This window comes from Ranitomeya imitator, chromosome 3, assembly GCF_032444005.1.
Source record: "Ranitomeya imitator isolate aRanImi1 chromosome 3, aRanImi1.pri, whole genome shotgun sequence".
In the NCBI taxonomy this organism is placed as follows: domain Eukaryota; kingdom Metazoa; phylum Chordata; class Amphibia; order Anura; family Dendrobatidae; genus Ranitomeya; species Ranitomeya imitator.
In genome coordinates, this window is record NC_091284.1 from 574472171 (window position 1) to 574490662 (window position 18492).

An 18492-nucleotide genomic window follows, 5' to 3' on the forward strand; every position below is an offset into this window, starting at 1 on the left:
GGGAAGTCCGGGTCAAAAGGGAAACCTGGTCTAATTGATCTGAGGAACCTGTGCAGTTGGGTGGTCAGGTCGTTCTGGCAATTTGCCTGTTTGGCGCAAAGGGGGTGTATATTTTTACTGTGGTAGAAAGGGCCATTCCATGGGCTCCTGTCCTTCTCAATCTCACTGTATATAGCTGCCAGAAAACTAAGGAGCCCGAGTTGCGTGGAAGTTAGCAACTCGGGTGTACATATCTCCTCTGTAGGTTGGGCACAATTTTTTATGCCTGCTGAAATCCATCTGGGCAAAAATAAGGTGGTTATTTCTGCCTTTCTGGACAGTGGATGTAGAGGAGCTGCGGAGACACCATCACGTTTCTCAACGCAGGCAGTGAATAGCCAGGCCTTTCCCCGGGAAGGAACAACCAAGGGAAGGGCAGCATCCAATAAAGGAAAACATCCAATAAAGGAAAACCACCTATGCCAAGCATGGTATCCATCCACAGACAGCTGTTTCGGGGTTTTTGCCCCTCATCAGTGTGGAGTAGGAAACTGGCTATCAGGAGCAGTGCCTAGTAGAAAGTCTATAAAGGCACGGATGATTGACCTCGTGGAGACCAAAACATCCAACACCGCGGAGACACCATCACGTGTTTCTCAACGCAGTGATCCAGAACACTGCCCCCAAATATGCAAATGCATGTAGAGGAGCTGCGGAGACACCATCACATGTTTCTCAACGCAGGCAGTGAATAGACAGGCCTTTCCCCGGGAAGGAACAACCAAGGGAAGGGCAGCATCCAATAAAGGAAAACATCCAATAAAGGAAAACCACCTATGCCAAGCATGGTATCCATCCACAGACAGCTGTTTCGGGGTTTTTGCCCCTCATCAGTGTGGAGTAGGAAACTGGCTATCAGGAGCAGTGCCTAATAGAAAGTCTATAAAGGCACGGATGATTGACCTCGTGGAGACCAAAACATCCAACACCGCGGAGACACCATCACGGTGTCATATTTGGGGGCAGTGTTCTGGATCACTGCGTTGAGAAACACGTGATGGTGTCTCCGGTGTTGATGTTTTGGTCTCCACGAGGTCAATCATCTGTGCTTTTCTGGACAGTGGAGCGGGGTTTAACTTGATCGAAGCTAGGTTCGTCCAGGTCCAGGGCCTCAAACCACATACACTGTCCAGACCTATACACATAATCTCTCGACTCAGCACCCTTGAAATTGGTATTTTACTCATATCGTCCAATGGTTACATCTACAGGTAAGGGCCATGCACTCAGAAGGTATTGACTGTTATGTGCTAGAGGGTCTTCCCTCTCCTGTGGTTCTTGGACTTCCTTGGCTCACTTTGCACAACCCTGGCAGACTTGGGAGGTAGTAAAGTGGAGTGAATATTGACAAGGACACTGCTTGGACACTCTGCTTGCAAGGGTGAATACCTAGTCTGTGCCTAAATTCCTGTCGGACTTTGGGGATGTGTTTTCGGAGCTGGGGTTTCAAGAACTTCCTCCCCATTTTCCTTATGACTGTGCTGTTAATGTTGTCCTGCCAAAGAGAAGACTATACAATATTTCTGGTCCAGAGAGGCAGGCCATGAAGGATTATATCGCAGAAAGTTTGGCAAAGGGTCAAATAAGACCATCCTCATCCCCCATTGCTGCGGGGTTTTCTTTGTAAAGAAGAAAGATGTGGAGATACTCCTCTGCCGAGATTTCCGCGAATACAGATCATGGTCCGGGATCCGCTCCCTGTCATCCCGGACATCTTTAATCAGATTGTAGGAGCAAAATAATTTTCTAAACTGGATCTCAGGGGGGTGTATAAACTCATTCGTATTCAAGAGGGGGATGAATGGAAACCGCTTTTAATACTCCTTAGGGACACTGTGAGAACCTTTGGGTTTACTAATGCTCCTGCCATTTTTCAGCACTTTGTAAAACGAAATCTTTCTTTATCACCTGGTCGATAGATGTGTGGTAATCTATCTTAATGACATATTAATTTGTTCACCTGACCGTGAGTCACATCAGGTACATGTCAGGCAGGTCTTACAGATACTTGGAGACAATAAAATATTTGTCAAACCAGAGTAATTGCACTACCCGCTTTACCGAACGCCAAGACCTTGGCTCAAATTTTCATCAGAGATATTGCAAAATTACATGGGATCCTTACCGATATTGTTTCTGACTGGGGTGGGGGGTGCAGTTTATTTACAAATTTTGGAGGGCGTTTTGCACTCATTTGGGGAGCCATCGGTTGTTCTCTTCAGCATTTCACCCACATTCAAAAGGGCAAACTGGGTTAACCAGAGTCTTGAGACTTATCTTAGGTGTTTTGTGTCTGAGAATCAGGAGGATTTAGTTACCTACTTACTATTGATGAGCGAGTATACTCGTTGCTTGGGTTTTCCTGAGCATGTTCGGATGGTCTCCGAGTATTTGTTAGTGCTCAGAGATTTAGTTTTCGTTGCCGCAGCTGCATGATTTACGGCTGCTAGACAGGCTGTGAATACATGTGAGGAATGCCTGTTTGTTAGGGAATTCCCACATGTATTCAGGCTGTTCAGCAGCCATAAATCATGCAGCTGAGGTGACGAAAACTAAGTCTCCGAGCACTAACAAATACTCGGAGATCACCTGAGCGTGCTTGGGGAAAACCCGAGCAACAAGTATACTCTCTCATCACCACTACTTACCTCTAGCTGAATTTGCAGTAAATAATTGTTGTCATGAGTCTACTGTTAAGTTCCCCTTTTTCGGGGCATACGGATTTCATCCTCAGTTCAGCTAATTTAATAGGAATCATTCTTCTGAACTATCTGAAGAACGATTTTCATCATCAACTACATCTGTGCTGCAAGGGATTCTTGTTACTTTGAGGAAGATGGGGGCCAAATATGAATGTGGGTCATCTGAGACGTTTGGTGGGTCTGGACCTGTGTGTTGTTGACTTGGTGTGGTTGTCCTCAAGGAACATTAAGTTGAAGGTTCCCTCTTGGAATCTGGGTCCTAGGTTCAACGGCCCTTATTAAATTGTGACAGTCATCAATCACGTAGCATTCCGCCTTGCTTTGCCACCCACATTTAGGATCCATAATGTGTTTTATCGATCTCCACTCAAAAAATACATTACGTTCTCTATACCATCACCGCTACCGCCATCGCCTGTCATTGTAGATTGAAATTTGGAATTTCAAATATCCAAGATCGTTGTTTCTTGCTTAGTTCGTCGTTCGCTTCAGTATCTGGTACACTGTAAGTTATACGCCCTGAAGAGAGGATGTGTGTACCAGCATCTGACGTCCATGTGGCCAGACTGATTTGGTCTTTTCATGTGGCACGCCCTGATAAACCTGGTTCTGAGGTTCTGGAAGTCCCTTGTAGAAAGGGGGTACGGTCACTGGTTTACCTTGAGATAGAGGAGCCAGAAGACCGCAGTGTCTGATTTTTCCTACTCCTGCACTTTACCTTCATATTAAATGGTGTAAGTTTCTATTAAGAGTGCAGGGGTTATTCTGCTCAGGTGAGATCGCCTGGAAGCTTTCCTGCATTAAGGCTCTCTGCTGTGCACTGTTATCCACTCCCATCTCCATATAAACTGGACTCTGGCTAGCACTCATTGTCTGAGATAGCTTTTGCTGCATGGCTGGTAGTTGTTGGTGGTTGTTTTTGAAGTTGTTTGTGTCACGCTCACACCCTGACTGGTGGGCATGAGCTCGGGGGGGTTTTGTTGCCCCACTGTGCCACGAACCAGACTACCCTGGAAGGGGCGTGACTATGACAGCTGCCTTGGTCTTCACTGAAGCCTCTGATGGTGAGGTCAGACTTGTGCGGCAGGCAGCTGCCAGGTGCTACTACAGGGTGGTGTCTGGCTGTGGCTGCTGATCCCACTTGGAGAACAGGAACACTAGAACAGATGCGGGCATCAGGCAAGACTAGCAGATGAGCACGAATGAAACTCAGACGAGTAGGCTGGCGCGGATGGGACACAGGGCTGGCAGGAACGGCAGAGAAACAGGGCTGGCAGGAATGGCAGAGACACATGGCTGGCAGGAACGGCAGAGACACAGGGCAGGCAGGCACGGCTGAGACACAGGGCAGGCAGGCATGGCTGAGACACAGGACAGGTTGATGTGGTGTATGAAGGAACAGGTAGGGACCTGTTCACACAGGAGGTGCAGATACGGATATGAAGTATGAAGGAACAGGTTGGGACCTGTTCACACAGGAGGTGCAGGTACGGATATGAAGTATGAAGAAACAGGTTGGGACCTGTTCACACAGGAGGTGCAGGTAAGGAAAAAATCAGGAAGGAATGAAGTATGAAGGGAAGAGAACTGCAAGGCTGCAGATAGGAGTGGTAGAGCAGCAAGAGAGAGCAGCAACAGAAGCTAAGCAGAGCGGAACCGCAAGGAATGCAGATGGAAGCTGCAGCAAGAGATTTCTGCAGCAGCAGGAGCGGAGCAGAGTAGAACAGAGCAGAACCGCAGGAGTGCGGAGCAGAGGCAGAGAGGACACAAGGAACGACAACAGGGAAAGAAGCCACAGACAAGGAGACAAAGGTAGGACAAAGTTCAGACAAGGCAACCATGGAACAAGGCAAGGTATAAGAACAAAGACACAGGGACCAGGATATTCTGCCTCCTGGAGGGCGGACAGACCAAAACAAGGCAAAGCAAGGACACAGACACTGAGACCAGGATATACAGCCTCCTGGAGGGCAGACCAACAAGAACAAGGCACAGCTTAGAGTAGATCCTCCAGAGAAGGAGAAACACAGAGCAAGGCCTGGCAGCTCAGAAGCAAAACACTTTGCACAGGCCCAGTCCACATGGTGGCGCTGCCCTAAATTCTGGAGGCCTCTTGGTAATTGGTCAGGAACACATTAGACAAGTGCGCCCTGATTCTGTAAGAACCAGAGAGTTCTGGCGCCGCCCCCCTATGCACACAGCCAGTAAGCAAGTGAAACAGAGCATGGAGCCGGCAGCAGACAGAGACCACAACATGACCTGGAGCAGAGGGTAAGATGGTGTGTAAGAGATGAGAGGCCATGCCGTGATGCCAGCAGAGTTGTTAGTTTGGTGGATTTATCGGTCACTGTTGCTAGGTATTAAGTGTGTGATAATTCCTTTTCTTCTTTTACTTTGGTTTAACCCCGCCCTCCACTTTCTGAAGCATTCCCTCTGTTTTCTGTGTGAGTATATTTTGAATTTTCCTTATCCTTGTTCGTATTACCTTGTTAGTCTGGTTGGTGTATTATGGTACACTACTACTCCACTCTTACCTGGGTGGGGGATAGGTACAGACTGAGGGTGGATTCAGGAGCTAAGACAAGGCATGTGGCTTCGACATCTTCACCATCAGAAAAAATTTGGGGAACAGGGCAAGCTAGGGTGCCCCTAGCGTTAGGAACAGGGAAGGAGGTCCTCGGAGTCGTGACACATTGTTTTGGATAGCTATCTATACCCTTAATTAAAAGGACCTGTTGATGTGATGATTGCCTCTTATTGGGATTCTTGTATCTTAATTATTTTGCTCCTAGGTAATTGTATTTTAATGGATATCTAATAATAGTATATATTTATTTAGTCTTCATTAGGTTTATATTGCGGCCCCCTACCTTTATAACTTTTTTCCACGATACTTTCTTTCACATATGGTTCACACAGAGTTCTTAATACCAGTTTTGTTGGATCGTAGATTCTGTATAATTTCTGAGCTTATCCTGTTTTAAACCAAACCCTGGTATTATTGATTCATTACAAAACATATCCCAAAATGGTTGTAGCAATCGAATGTGCAATAAATGACCTTTATCCTGACTTTTTGGAAGATACAATGGATTATCATGTATTAATCACACCTTGTAAACCATCTATAACAATAGCTTGGTTGGAAAATAAATGCTTTATATGTGAATGGTGTGTGTTTTCTCTCCTTAGGGGTGAATGGCTGCAGAGAAGGCAGCATGTAAATACATTGACAAATCCAAAAACCTTATTTGCTGTTTATTTTAATTTTGTGTTTCAGGCGATTTTATATTTTATACTACTATGATTGTGTTTCATCATTTGATTAGATGTTCTAAATCTGTCATCTCTTTTCCGTCCTGTAGATGCTATAGACAAGGATTCCTATGTGTTCCTTGAATCTAATCCTTATCATCTGTCAGACATGTTGTTGACCCTTTCTGCCTTGGGACAGACAGTTGGGTTGCTGTTTTATTAGGAAGGTTCCTTCCCACAGGTGAAAGTGTCTGTGAGTTTCAAGGCTCCTCAACCCACCCATAGCAATATGCTGCTGTTGAATCCCGCTGCTGTGTAGGTTTCACAGAATTCCTGTGTCCCTTGGATCAGTAGGATATGTCTATCCATCTTGAATATTTTATTAAAGCTTGAATATTCCAGATACCAAAGTTTGACAGAAGCGGTTTAATAAATATTTAGCCCCAGGAACTGCTAATTTTAAAGCATTTTATAAGGGGTAACCCATAAAAAGCCGCACTGATGAAGTCAAACCGAGAGGGAAAACAGGAATCAGCAATATACTAACTAATGTACTGGCTCATTAGCAGCAATCAGTTGTTTGTCCTATGAAATTGCCCCTGCTTTTTCTTCCTACCACATGTTGTTTCAGGATAAAAATTTGTAATAAGTGCATGATTGTAAACCAACCCAGGAGAGAACTAAACAAACTGACAAGTGATTCTAAAGGTTATGACCAGGAAGAAAACCAGGAATGCCAGTACGATCTATGCCCATGCTGTTATAGTCTGTCATTGTACTTCATTGTAAATATATTAAGCCTTAAATCTTTATACTAGTTTTTACTTCCATGCATTGGGAACCAGGGCTGTGAAGTCGGTAAGCCAAGCTCTTACTCAGACTACGACTCCTCAATTTCCATGACACCGACTCCTACTCAACCAAAATGGGCTCCGACTCCACAACTCCGACTCCACAGCCCTGTTGGGAACATTTACATAGAAACAAAAATTCAGAAAGCATAGAAAAATAGTAATGCTGTCTAGAGACATATCTGTACTTGTCTCTCCATTAATAGATGTAAATATTTATAGTGGATTCAATCGTATATCACCTAAAGACGGACACAAGGTATCCATAAACCACTAATGCTCAAAAATAAAATCAATAAAATGTATTGAATATATATATTTAAAAGACATATATCGCAAACAAAAGAAATGGACATATGCATGAGGTTTTTACAAAGAGAATGTGCCAAGCAAAGAGAAAAGCAGTGGTGATACGTCAGAAAGTCATATAGGGTAATAGGATCGCATTGACCCCCAGTAAGGATCAACCAATCATCCTGTGATTAATACAACTGTTTCCAGGACTTTCCGGGGATTGGGCTGGCCACTCCATAACCTCAATTTTGTTGAACTGGAACCAAGATTTTTCTCGTTTCACTATGTACAGACAAAGACAGCATGTTATCATTCATTTAACATACTATCCCATTTGTTATATTGAAGCATATCCAAAGTTGTGAATTTTGGTAATGTAATATTTGCATTTAATGCTGTATTGACATTTTGGCACCAGTTTAATGGTCCCGTCGGGGTTCACGACCAAACCCCCAGCAAAATGGATTTGTACGTTTGCGCCGACGAGCCGAAGACTATAATGGTGGCGACAGAGCGAACGTGTGCGTACGCCTACTAGAGGCGGACACTCAGATGTAGTCTACTACAGCTAAGGGGAGGTGCGCAGCATGTTGACTGAAGGAATGGAATGGTGCACCGAGGAGCCCTCTTTTATATGTGAAATAAAAGTTTTTCTGACCAACTAAAAAAGTAAAATCTATATTGCAGGTATTAGTGTTATATGGGCTAAGTCCACTATAATACTGTGAAAAGAATTGAAATCACTTTTTTGGGGTCATGGACTACCTTTGAAACTGTTAGCTTGTTTAATAAGTTTTATAATAAATGGGGGAGGGGCTGGCTAACAAACTTACAACCAATAGAAATGTACATTATTTTTTTCTTCACATTATCCACTTCTGACTTCGACTTCCATTAAATATAATTGTTTTTTAACAGAACTGTTCTAGAAACTGAGCAGAATTTTGTTCGAGTCTTCCGTAATATGTCCTGAATATATTGCTCTTTCCGTTATAGGCAGGGAAATAACTGACCAGGATTGGAGATTACTAATAGTAACTTGACCGAAGTTTGTGTGCACAAGGACATATTGCACTCTCAATAGTGAACGGTTTTCATAGAATCCTTGTTTATTTTTTTTATACTGATTGTTTATGTGCCAAATGTTTTATTCCCGCTAATCTCAATAATTATGGGCATCTGGTTTTAATTGCAAACTACATGCAAATGTGTTATACCCCATATCAACCAATTAAACAGATGCTTCATTTATCATTTTGCTTGACATCTGAAGGGCCATTTAATGAGGTTTCCCTTTGTTGTTTGCATTATAAGTTTAAATTGAAATAATGCCATTACTTACTAAGCTTGTGTCCACATTGTTATAGCTTAAATAATTATGTGCAATTGTGGATCTACCCGGGGCTGGAAATGTTGAGGATTTTATCAGCGGGTGAATTTTAAAATCCTTAATGTACCAAATTGTGTTGCAGAATTTAACCTCTAAAGTCTCCCCTTTCAATGTAGACGAATGAAATCTGTAGTGAATGCGCATCAAAAACCACATGTCAAAACTGCAAATTTTGCTGCGGATTTGCCACTGAAAAATTTACTGTTTGTGGACATCACTGTATTGCAAAAAACAAACAAAAAGAACTTGATTTTCTTTAGATGGAATAATGTATTATGAATTGATGTCCCATAGGGAGAAAAAAAAAGTGTATCTAATATTGGTAGTTCGGTTATTTTTTTTACTGTAACGCCATATTGTCTGCAAAATGTAATTTCATTCCTAAAAGCATTGTGCCTATTTAGTGTGTCTGACTCATAGATTTCAATTCTTAGAAACTTTTTATTTTTTGTGCCTAAGGTGCGAGTTGACAGTGGCATCCAAGAAGGAAGCAACATCAGCATTTACTATGATCCTATGATTTCAAAAGTAAGTTTCTAATCCTGCTACATAAGGCAAAATTGAATAGCAAGCACATTTCATTTCACTCCTAATATTGGTCAGTCACCTTGAAAAAGGAAGACTACAAAGTGGGGACTAGATGTAGAAGCCTGTTTATGTATGCTTTTTGATTCAAGAAAGCAGTAGGTGAACACAGCTCTTGATTCATAATTGTGTTTAGCTCCAAAATCATTGGCTTTCTCACTCAAACCTATTTTAAATTAATGAGGGATAATAATGTATTCAAAAGACAGAAGGATATCTGAGATTAACTATATGCCCGGAAGCGATGCTGCATTATTTTAAAATATAGTCAATGGTGTGTATAATTTAAAAGCATGAGCATTAAATTACTGGTTATATAGTCACATGCTATTTACTATGTCTTTGCGTGTTTACCGTAATTATTTTCAGTCTCTAGAACTAGAGAAAAAGTGATTTTATAAATTTCGGCTTTACATCTTTGTAACATTGATACGGTTTCTTTCAGTTGGTGACACACGGCAGCAATCGTGCTGATGCCCTAAAGAGAATGGAAGATGCTCTAGATAATTACATCATCCGAGGTAATCTTCAAGAGGTAGAGACGTTTGTCCCAAGAGGCCAATGTATATTGCCAAAGTATTCATTAGCTCACTAAAATATATCTATTAGGCGTAATAAAGGAGGAAGGCAAGAAGTGGCTCATACGAGCAGAAAGAAGCAGAATTCCCTGATAAAACATGGTACAAAGTTTCTTCTATTCACATGTACTATTGATTTATGCAGTTTAACCCTTTAACGACCACCAATACGCCTTTTAACGGCGGCAGTTAAGGGTATTTAAACCACAGCGCCGTTAATTAACGGCGCTGTGGAAAAAGTAAATAGCGCCCCGCAGAGTCTGATTTTCTCCGGGGTCTCGGCTGCCGGGGGTAGCCGAGACCCCAGAGAACATGATTCGGGGTTTTTTTTTTTACCGACCCCGCTTTGCGATCGCCGGTAATTAACCGTTTACCGGCGATCGAAAAAAAAACAACGCAATTTCCCTTTTAATTTCTCTGTCCTCCGATGTGATTGCACATCAGAGGACAGAGAAATGGAGTCCCAGATAGCCCCCCAATACTCACCTGTCTCCCCCGGCGCTCCTCGTGGCTCCCGATGGGCGCTGCCATCTTTTTCCGGCAAAAAAATGGCGGGCGCATGCGCAGTGCGCCCGCCGGCCGGCACCGGGAGGATCTTTGGGGTCTCGGCTGCCGGGGGTAGCCGAGATCCCAAAGATAATCATCGGGGTCGGTTATACTGACCCCTGTTTTGCGATCGCCGGTAATTAACTGTCTACCAGCGATCGCAAAAAAAAAAAAAAAAGTGAGGACAGAGACATAGGGGAATTCGGGGACCCTATTATACTTACCTGTGTCCCTGGGTCCTCCTGCGTCCTCTCCTGCCCGCCAGCGTCTTCTTTGGGAAACAAAATGGCGGGCGTATGCGCAGTGCGCCCGCCATCTGTCGCCATCTGCCGGCCGGCAGGAGAAAGCAGTTGGGGCTAAAATTAGGGTTAGGGTTAGGGCTAAGTTTAGGGTTAGGATTGGGGCTAAATATAGGGTTAGGGTTGGGGCTAAATGCGTCGGCCCGACATACCGACGCACGTTGTGAAAATTGTGCACAACGTGGGCAGCGGATGCAGTTTTTCAATGCATCTGCTGCCCAATCTATGTCCTGGGGAGGAGGGGGCGGAGTTACGGCCACGCATGCGCGGTCGGAAATGGCGGACGCGACGTACAAAAAAACGTTACATTGAACAATTTTTTGTTCCAACGGTCCGCCAAAACACAACTGATCCAGTGCATGTCGCGATCCGTCGGCAATGCAAGTCTATGGGCAAAAAACGCATCCTGCGGGCACATTTGCAGGATCCGTTTTTTGTCCAAAACGACGAATTGCGACGGATGCCAAACGACGCAAGTGTGAAAGTAACCTTAGGGCTAGGGTTGGGGCTAAAGTTAGGGTTAGGGTTGGAGCTAAAGTTAGGGTTGGGGCTAAATTTAGGGTTAGGGTTGGGGTTAAAGTTAGGGCTAGGGTTGCGGCTAAAGTCAGGGTTAGAATTGGGATTAGGGTTAGGGTTTGGATTAGGGTTGGCATTAGGGTTACGCTTGGGATTAGGGATAGGTTTGGGATTAGGGTTAAGGTTAGGGTTGGGATTAGGGGTGTATTGGGATTAGGGTTAGGTTTGAGGTTAGGGTTGAGATTAGGATTAGGGGTGTGTTGGATTTAGGGTTTAGATTAGGGTTGTTTTGGCGTAAGGGTTGTGATTATCGTTAGGGTTGTGATTAGGATTATGGATTGGGTTGGGGTTAGGGCTGGAGTTAGAATTGGGGGGTTTCCACTGTTTAGGTACATCAGGGGGTCTCCAAACACGACAAGTCAAATGGTGCTTCCTCCCTTCTGAGCTCTGCAGTGTGCCCAAACAGTGGTTTACCCCCACATATGGGGCATCAGCGTACTTTAGGATAAATTGGACAACAACTTTAGTGGTCCAATTTCTCCTGTTACCCTTGTGAAAATATAAACTTGGGGGCTACAAAATCTTTTTTGTGGAAAAAAAAATATTTTTTATTTTCACGACTCTGCATTCTAAACTTCTGTGAAGCACTTGGGCATTCAAAGTTCTCACCACACATCTAGATAAGTTCCATGGGGGGTCTAGTTTCCAAAATGGGGTCACTTGTGGGGGATTTCTACTGTTTAGGCACATCAGGGGCTCTCCAAACGCGACATGGCGTCCGATCTCAGTTCCAGCCAATTCTACATTGAAAAAGTAAAACGGTACTCCTCTTCCAAGCTCTGCGGTGCGCCCAAACAGTGGTTTACCCCCACATATGTGGTATTGACGTACTCAGGAGAAATTGCACAACAACTTTTGTGGTCTAATTTCTCCTGTTACCCTTGTGAAAATAAAAATTTGGGGGCAAAAAGATCATTTTTGTAGAAAAAATGCGATTTTTTTTTTTTTTTTTTTTTTTTTTTTTTTTTTTTTTTATTTTCACGGCTCAACGTTATAAACTTCTGTGAAGCACTTGGGGGTTCAAAGTGCTCACCTCACATCTAGATAAGTTCCTTAAGGGGTCTAGTTTCCAAAGTGGTGTCACTTGTGGGGAGTTTCCACTGTTTAGGCACATCAGGGGCTCTCTAAACGTGACATGGCGTCCGATCTCAATTCAAGCCAGTTCTGCATTGAAAAAGTCAAACGGCGCTCCTTCACTTCCAAGCTCTGCGATGCGCCCAAAAAATGGTTTACCCCCACATATGGGGTATTGGCGTGTTCAGGAGAAATTGCATAACAAAATTTATGGTTACATTTCTGTTTTTACACATGTGAAAATAAAAAAAAAATGGTTCTGAATTAAAATGTTTGCAAAAAAAAGTTAAATGTTCATTTTTTCCTTCCACATTGTTTCAGTTCCTGTGAAGCATGTAAAGGGTTAATAAACTTCTTGAATGTGGTTTTGAGGACCTTGAGCGGTGCAGTTTTTAGAATGGTGTCACACTTGGTTATTTTCTATCATATAGACCCCTCAAAATGACTTCAAATGTGATGTGGTCCCTAAAAAAAAAATGGTGTTGTAAAAATGAGAAATTGCTGGTCAACTTTTAACCCTTATAACTCCCTAACAAAAAAAAATTTTTGGTTCCAAAATTGTGCTGATGTAAAATAGACATGCTGGAAATGTTATTTATTAACTATTTTTCGTGACATATCTCTCTGATTTAAGGACATAAAAATACAAAGTTTGAAAATTGCAAAATTAAAAAAAAAAATCGCCATATTTCCATTTTTTTCATAAATAATCGCAAGTAATATCGAAGAAATGTTACCACTATCATGAAGTAGAATCTGTCACAAAAAATAATCTCAGAATCAGCGGGATCCGTTGAAGCGTTCCAGAGTTACAACCTCATAAAGGGACAGTGGTCAGAATTGTAAAAATTGGCTCGGTCATTAAGTACCAAATTGGCTCTGTCACTAAGGGGTTAAGACACTTCAGCAGTTTTGGTTTTTTTTTCGCTGGAATGCTGCTTCTAATCTATTGTGTCTGCTCCAACTCTCATACATACTTGCCGCCATCTTCACAGAGTAGTGTCCTTTTCAAGTGGGGCAGATCAGATTTCCCATAGAGAATCGGCATGAACGAACTATTAATCGTTCAGCAAATCAGCACAATGAAGGGATCCAAGTCTCATATGTAGAGTAAGAGTTCAGATCTATCCAAGGTCCTGATTTGTTGTAACTGCTCTTTTACTGACAAATCACTGGCTGTGTAGTCAAGCCAGTGAGCTGTTAATCAGGCAGAAGAATGTGGTGCTAGGCAGGGGATAGAGCCGGAGATGCAGAGGTTCGGAAACTTCCCCAATCGCCCCCAGAGCATTTCAGTCATTTGCATATGGATTGAAAAGTGGATTTTTCGATGATGGAGCAGCAAATAGTATAAATAAAAGTACACATTGGCTTATCTTTTATTGAGCTACTTGACAATATAAGCAATTTGTGGGTGTTGATTGTGATGATAGATTTCTTTTAGCCTGTACTTAACATTAACAATTTCACGCCGCAACCCATTTTAGTTTTTACGTTTGTTTATTGCTCCCATTCTTCCCAGAGACATAACTTTTTATTTTTACTTCAATATGGCCATGTGAGAGCTTGTGTTTTGCAAGACAAGTAGTATTTTTTCAATTACACCATTTGTTTTACCATATCGTGTACTGGAAGCACAATTCCACAACTGTTTTTTGCGGAGTGGGTTTTGCCATGTTCACCAAATGCTAAAACTGACCTGTCATTATGATTCTTCAGGTCATTACGAGGTCGCAGACACAAAACATACAGTACCTTGTGAAAGTATGCGGCTCCCTGGAACTTTTCAACCTTTTCCCACATATCATGCTTCAAACATAAAGATACAAAATGCAAATTTTTGGTGAAGAATCAACAAGTGGAACACAATTGTGAAGATGAACGAAATTTATTGGTTATTTTAAATTTTTGTGGAAAATCAAAAACTGAAAAGTGGGGCGTGCAATATTATTCGGCCCCTTTAACGTAATACTTTTGTTGCGCCACCTTTTGCTGCGATTTCAGCTGCAAGTCGCTTGGGATATGTCTCTATCAGTTTTGTACATCAAGAGACTGAAATTCCTGCCCATTCTTCCTTGGCAAACCGCTCGAGCTCAGTGAGGTTTGATGGAGATCGTTTGTGAACAGCAGTTTTTAGCTCTTTCCATACATTCTCGATTGGATTGAGATCTGGACTTTGACTTGGCCATTCTAACACCTGGATACGTTTATTTGTGAACCATTCCATTGTAGATTTTGCTTTATGTTTGGGATCATTGTCTTGTTGGAAGATAAATCTCCTTCCCAGTCTCAAGTCTTTTGCAGACTCCCAGGTCTTCTTCAAGAATGGTCCGGTATTTGGCTCCATCCATCTTCCCATCAATTTTAACCATCTTCCCTGTCCCTGCTGAAAAAAAGCAGGGCCAAACCATAATGCTGCCACCACCATGTTTGACAGTGGGTGTGGTGTGCTCAGGGTGATGAGCTGTGTTGCCTTTACACCAAACAGATCGTTTGGCATTGTTGCCAAAAAGTTCGATTTTGGTTTCATCTGACCAGAGCACCTTCTTCCACATGTTTGGTGTGTCTCCCAGGTGGCTTGTTGCAAACTTTAAACGACACTTTTTATGGATATCTTTGAGAAATGGCTTTTTTTCTTGCCACTTTTCCATAAAGGCCACATTTGTGCAGCGTACGACTAATTGTTGTCCTATGGACCTCCTCACCACCTCAGCTGTAGATCTCTGCAGTTCATCCAGAGTGATCATGGGCCTCTTGGATGCATCTCTGATCAGTATTCTCCTTGTTTGAGATGCAAGTTTAGAGGGACGGCTGGGTCTTGGTAGATTTGCAGTGGTATGATACTCCTTCCATTTCAATATGATCGCTTGCACAGTGCTCCTTGGGATGTTTAAAGTTTTGGAAATCATTTAAACTTCTCCACAACAGTATCAGGGACCTGCCTGTTGTGTTCCTTGGTTTTCATGATGCTCTCTGTTCTTCAAACAGAATCTTGAGACTATCACAGAGCAGGTGCATTTATACGGAAACTTGATTACACACAGGTGGATTATATTTATCATCATTGGATCATTCAGAAATCCACAATGATCTTCTGGAGTGATTTCGCTGCACTGAAAGTAAAGGGGCTGAATAATGTTGCACTTTTCAGTTTTTGATTTTACACAAAAATTTAAAATAACCAATAAATTTCGTTCAACTTCACAATTGTGTTCTACTTGTTGATTCTTCACCAAAAATTTACATTTGGTATCTTTGTTTGAAGCATATGTGGGAAAAGGTTGAAACGTTCCAGGGAGCTCAATACTTTCGCAAGGCACTGTATAAAGGTTATTTTTTATTTAAGTGATGAAAATTTTTTTTAATGGTTTGCTAAATAAAAAAAAAAAAAAAAAAAATTTGCGTCATTTTCCGAGACCCGTAGCATCTCGATTTTTCGTAATCCGGGGCCAAGTGAGGGCTTATTTTCAGCGCGAGCTGACGTTTTTAATGATGCTATATTGGTGTAGATACGGTCTTTTGATCATCAGATATTGCATTTTAACCCCTTCAAGACTCAGCCCTTTTTCGTTTTTGCGTTTTTGTTTTTCGCTCTCCTCCTTCCCAGAGCCATAACTTTTTTACTATTCCATCAATATGACCATGTGAGGGCTTATTTTTGCAGGATGAGTTTCACTTTTGAACGACACCATTGGTTTTACCATGTCTTGTACTAAAAAACAGGAAAAAAATTGCAAGTGTGGTGAAATTGCAAAAGAAGTGCAATCCCACACTTTTTTTCTGTTTGGCTTTTTTGCTAAGTTCACTACATGCTAAAACTGACCTGCCATTGTGATTCTCCAGGTAATTACGAGTTCAAAGACACCAAACATGTCTAAGTTATTTTTCACCTAAGTGGTGAAAAAAAATTCCAAACTTTGCTAAAAAAAATAAAAATAAAAAATTGCGCAATTTTCTTTTACCCATAGCTTCTCAATTTTTCGTGATCTGGGGTCAGGTGAGGGCTTATTTTTTGCGTGCCGAGCTGACATTTTTAATGATACCACTTTTGTGCAAATACTTTCTTTTGATCGCCCGTTATTGCATTTTAATGCAATGTCGCTGAGACCAGAAAAACGTAATTCTGGAGTTTTTAATTTTTTTCTCGCTACGCCGTTTAGCGATCAGGTTAATCCTTTCTTTTAATTGATAGAACGGGCAATTCTAAATGTGGCGATACCAAATATGTGTAGGTTTGATTTTTTTTTTTTTTTTATTATTTTGAATGGGGCAAAAGGGGGGTGATTTAAACTTTTTATATATTTTTTGTTTTTTTCATATTTTTTAAAACTTTTTGTTTTACTTTTGCCATGCTTCAATAGCCTCCATGGGAGGCTAGAGGCTGGCATAGCCTGATCGGCTCTGCTGCATAGGAGCGATCCTCCGATCGCCCCTATGTAGTAGAATTACAGGCTTGCTATGTTCGCCGACCACAGAGTGGCGCTCACAGCAGGCCGGCAGCAACAACCATGGAGGTCTCAAGGAGACCACTGGTTGTTATGCCAGCGCATCGCTGACCCCCGATCATGTGACGGGGGTCGGCGATGTGCACATTTCCGGCATTTGGCTAGTTAATAGCGCGCGCACATATCAGCTGTACAAAATGGTGGACATGTCGCGACTTTGATGTGGGCTCAGCGCCAGAGCCCACATCAAAGGGGGAGACACAACATGCGCCGTACCAGTATGGCGCATGTCGTGAAGGGGTTAATGCAGTGTGGCAGCAACCAAAAAAAGTAATTCTGGCGTTGACTTTTTTTTTTTCGCTATGCCGTTTTCCTATCAGATTAATTCTTTTTATCACATTTAATGCCGCTTTCAGAGATTGACAACGAAATTTAACAGGTTAACAGCCATTGGTGGATCACGATTCCACCCGCGGCTCTTAGGGGCACATGTTTGAAACAGCTGACATGTGTCGGAAAAGATGTGGGCTCAGCGCCAGAGCCCACATCATAGGGAGAGACACGACATGCACCGTATATGTACGTCGCATGTCGTGAAGGAGTAATTCTGTATTCACAGGTTACGCAAAAAACTCTGGGATTGTAGATACTGTCCCATGGAATATTTCAAAGGATGACCTGAATAAATTGGTATGAAAATAGTAGATAAGGTTCAATGTTGATGATATACAATTGTGGTAAAAAAAATTTCAACCTCCATTGCAAATTTACAAGTTTTCTGTAGCTTGCAATAAACCAATCAAACAAGAAAAATACAAATTCCTCAGTACAACTAATTTAACAGGTGGTTTGTCAAAATTCAATACAAATTGCCACATTTACGGACTACTGCAGTTTCAGAATTATTTAACCCTTTCATGACAAGAGTCTTTAGCACTTAGCCCTTTGGCTATGCATCACATTTACAGCAGGTCATAACAGCCAAACACCAGCTTATCTTATCACAATAGTCTACAGTGTGCTAATATTATTGGGTTATGAAGAGAGTGCCCCCAAAATTAAGAAAATATCATTGACTTGCACCAACAAGGAAAAGGATTGAAAAAAAAAAAAGTTAAGGGATTGAATTTTCCTAGAGATGCAGTTAGAAATAAACGTCACCGTTAAAGCTGCAATACCTGGACGTGGCATAGAGAGGAAGCTGTCACTGGCTGTTAACCGATTCTTGAGGAGGCAGGTGGTCGTAACCCCTTGAATGGCTGTAAAAGACCTGCAGCAAGATTTAGTTGTAGCAGTCACTGAAGTTTTAGTTTGACAGTAAGGCACATTCTTAACACTGACAGTCTCCATACTCTTAAAGGTAACCTGTCACCAGGTTTGGCCCATACAAGTTACGGCCATCACCTTTTAGGGCTGATATAGAGCATTCTATAATGCTGTATATAAGCCCCCAAACCAACCTGTAAGAGAAGAAACTCACCTGTGGGGTGGTCCGGTCTGAGGGGTGTTGCTCTTCTTGGTCTAACACCTCCCATCTTATGATCGCCATCCTCCTGCTTGGTTCATGTAGATGATGCGTCCATGCATCATCCACACAGTCTGCTCGTCATCACGCTCCTGCGCAGGCGTACTTTGTTTGCCCTGTTGAGAGCAGAGCAAAATCCTGCAGTGCGCAGGCGCTGGACCTCTCTGACATTTCCCGGCACCTGCACACTGCAGTACTTTGCACTGCCCTCAACATGGCAGATAAGCACACCTGCGCAGGAGCGCGATGATGAGCAGGCTGTGTGGATGATACAGGTACATGTCATCCACACGAATCAAGCAAGAGAATGGCAATTGTAAGAAGATGGGAGTCGCC

General features: G+C 42.5%; 1 protein-coding gene across 1 annotated transcript in view; it reads left to right on the top strand.

Moving 5' to 3' along the window:
- Nucleotides 1-18492, top strand: part of PCCA (propionyl-CoA carboxylase subunit alpha) — a 791250-nt gene that overhangs the window by 400944 nt on the left and 371814 nt on the right. The window contains exons 15-16 of the mRNA XM_069757971.1: nt 8991-9059; nt 9562-9637. Of these exons, the coding sequence (XP_069614072.1) occupies nt 8991-9059; nt 9562-9637 (145 nt within the window). The remainder of the gene's footprint in view (nt 1-8990; nt 9060-9561; nt 9638-18492) is intronic.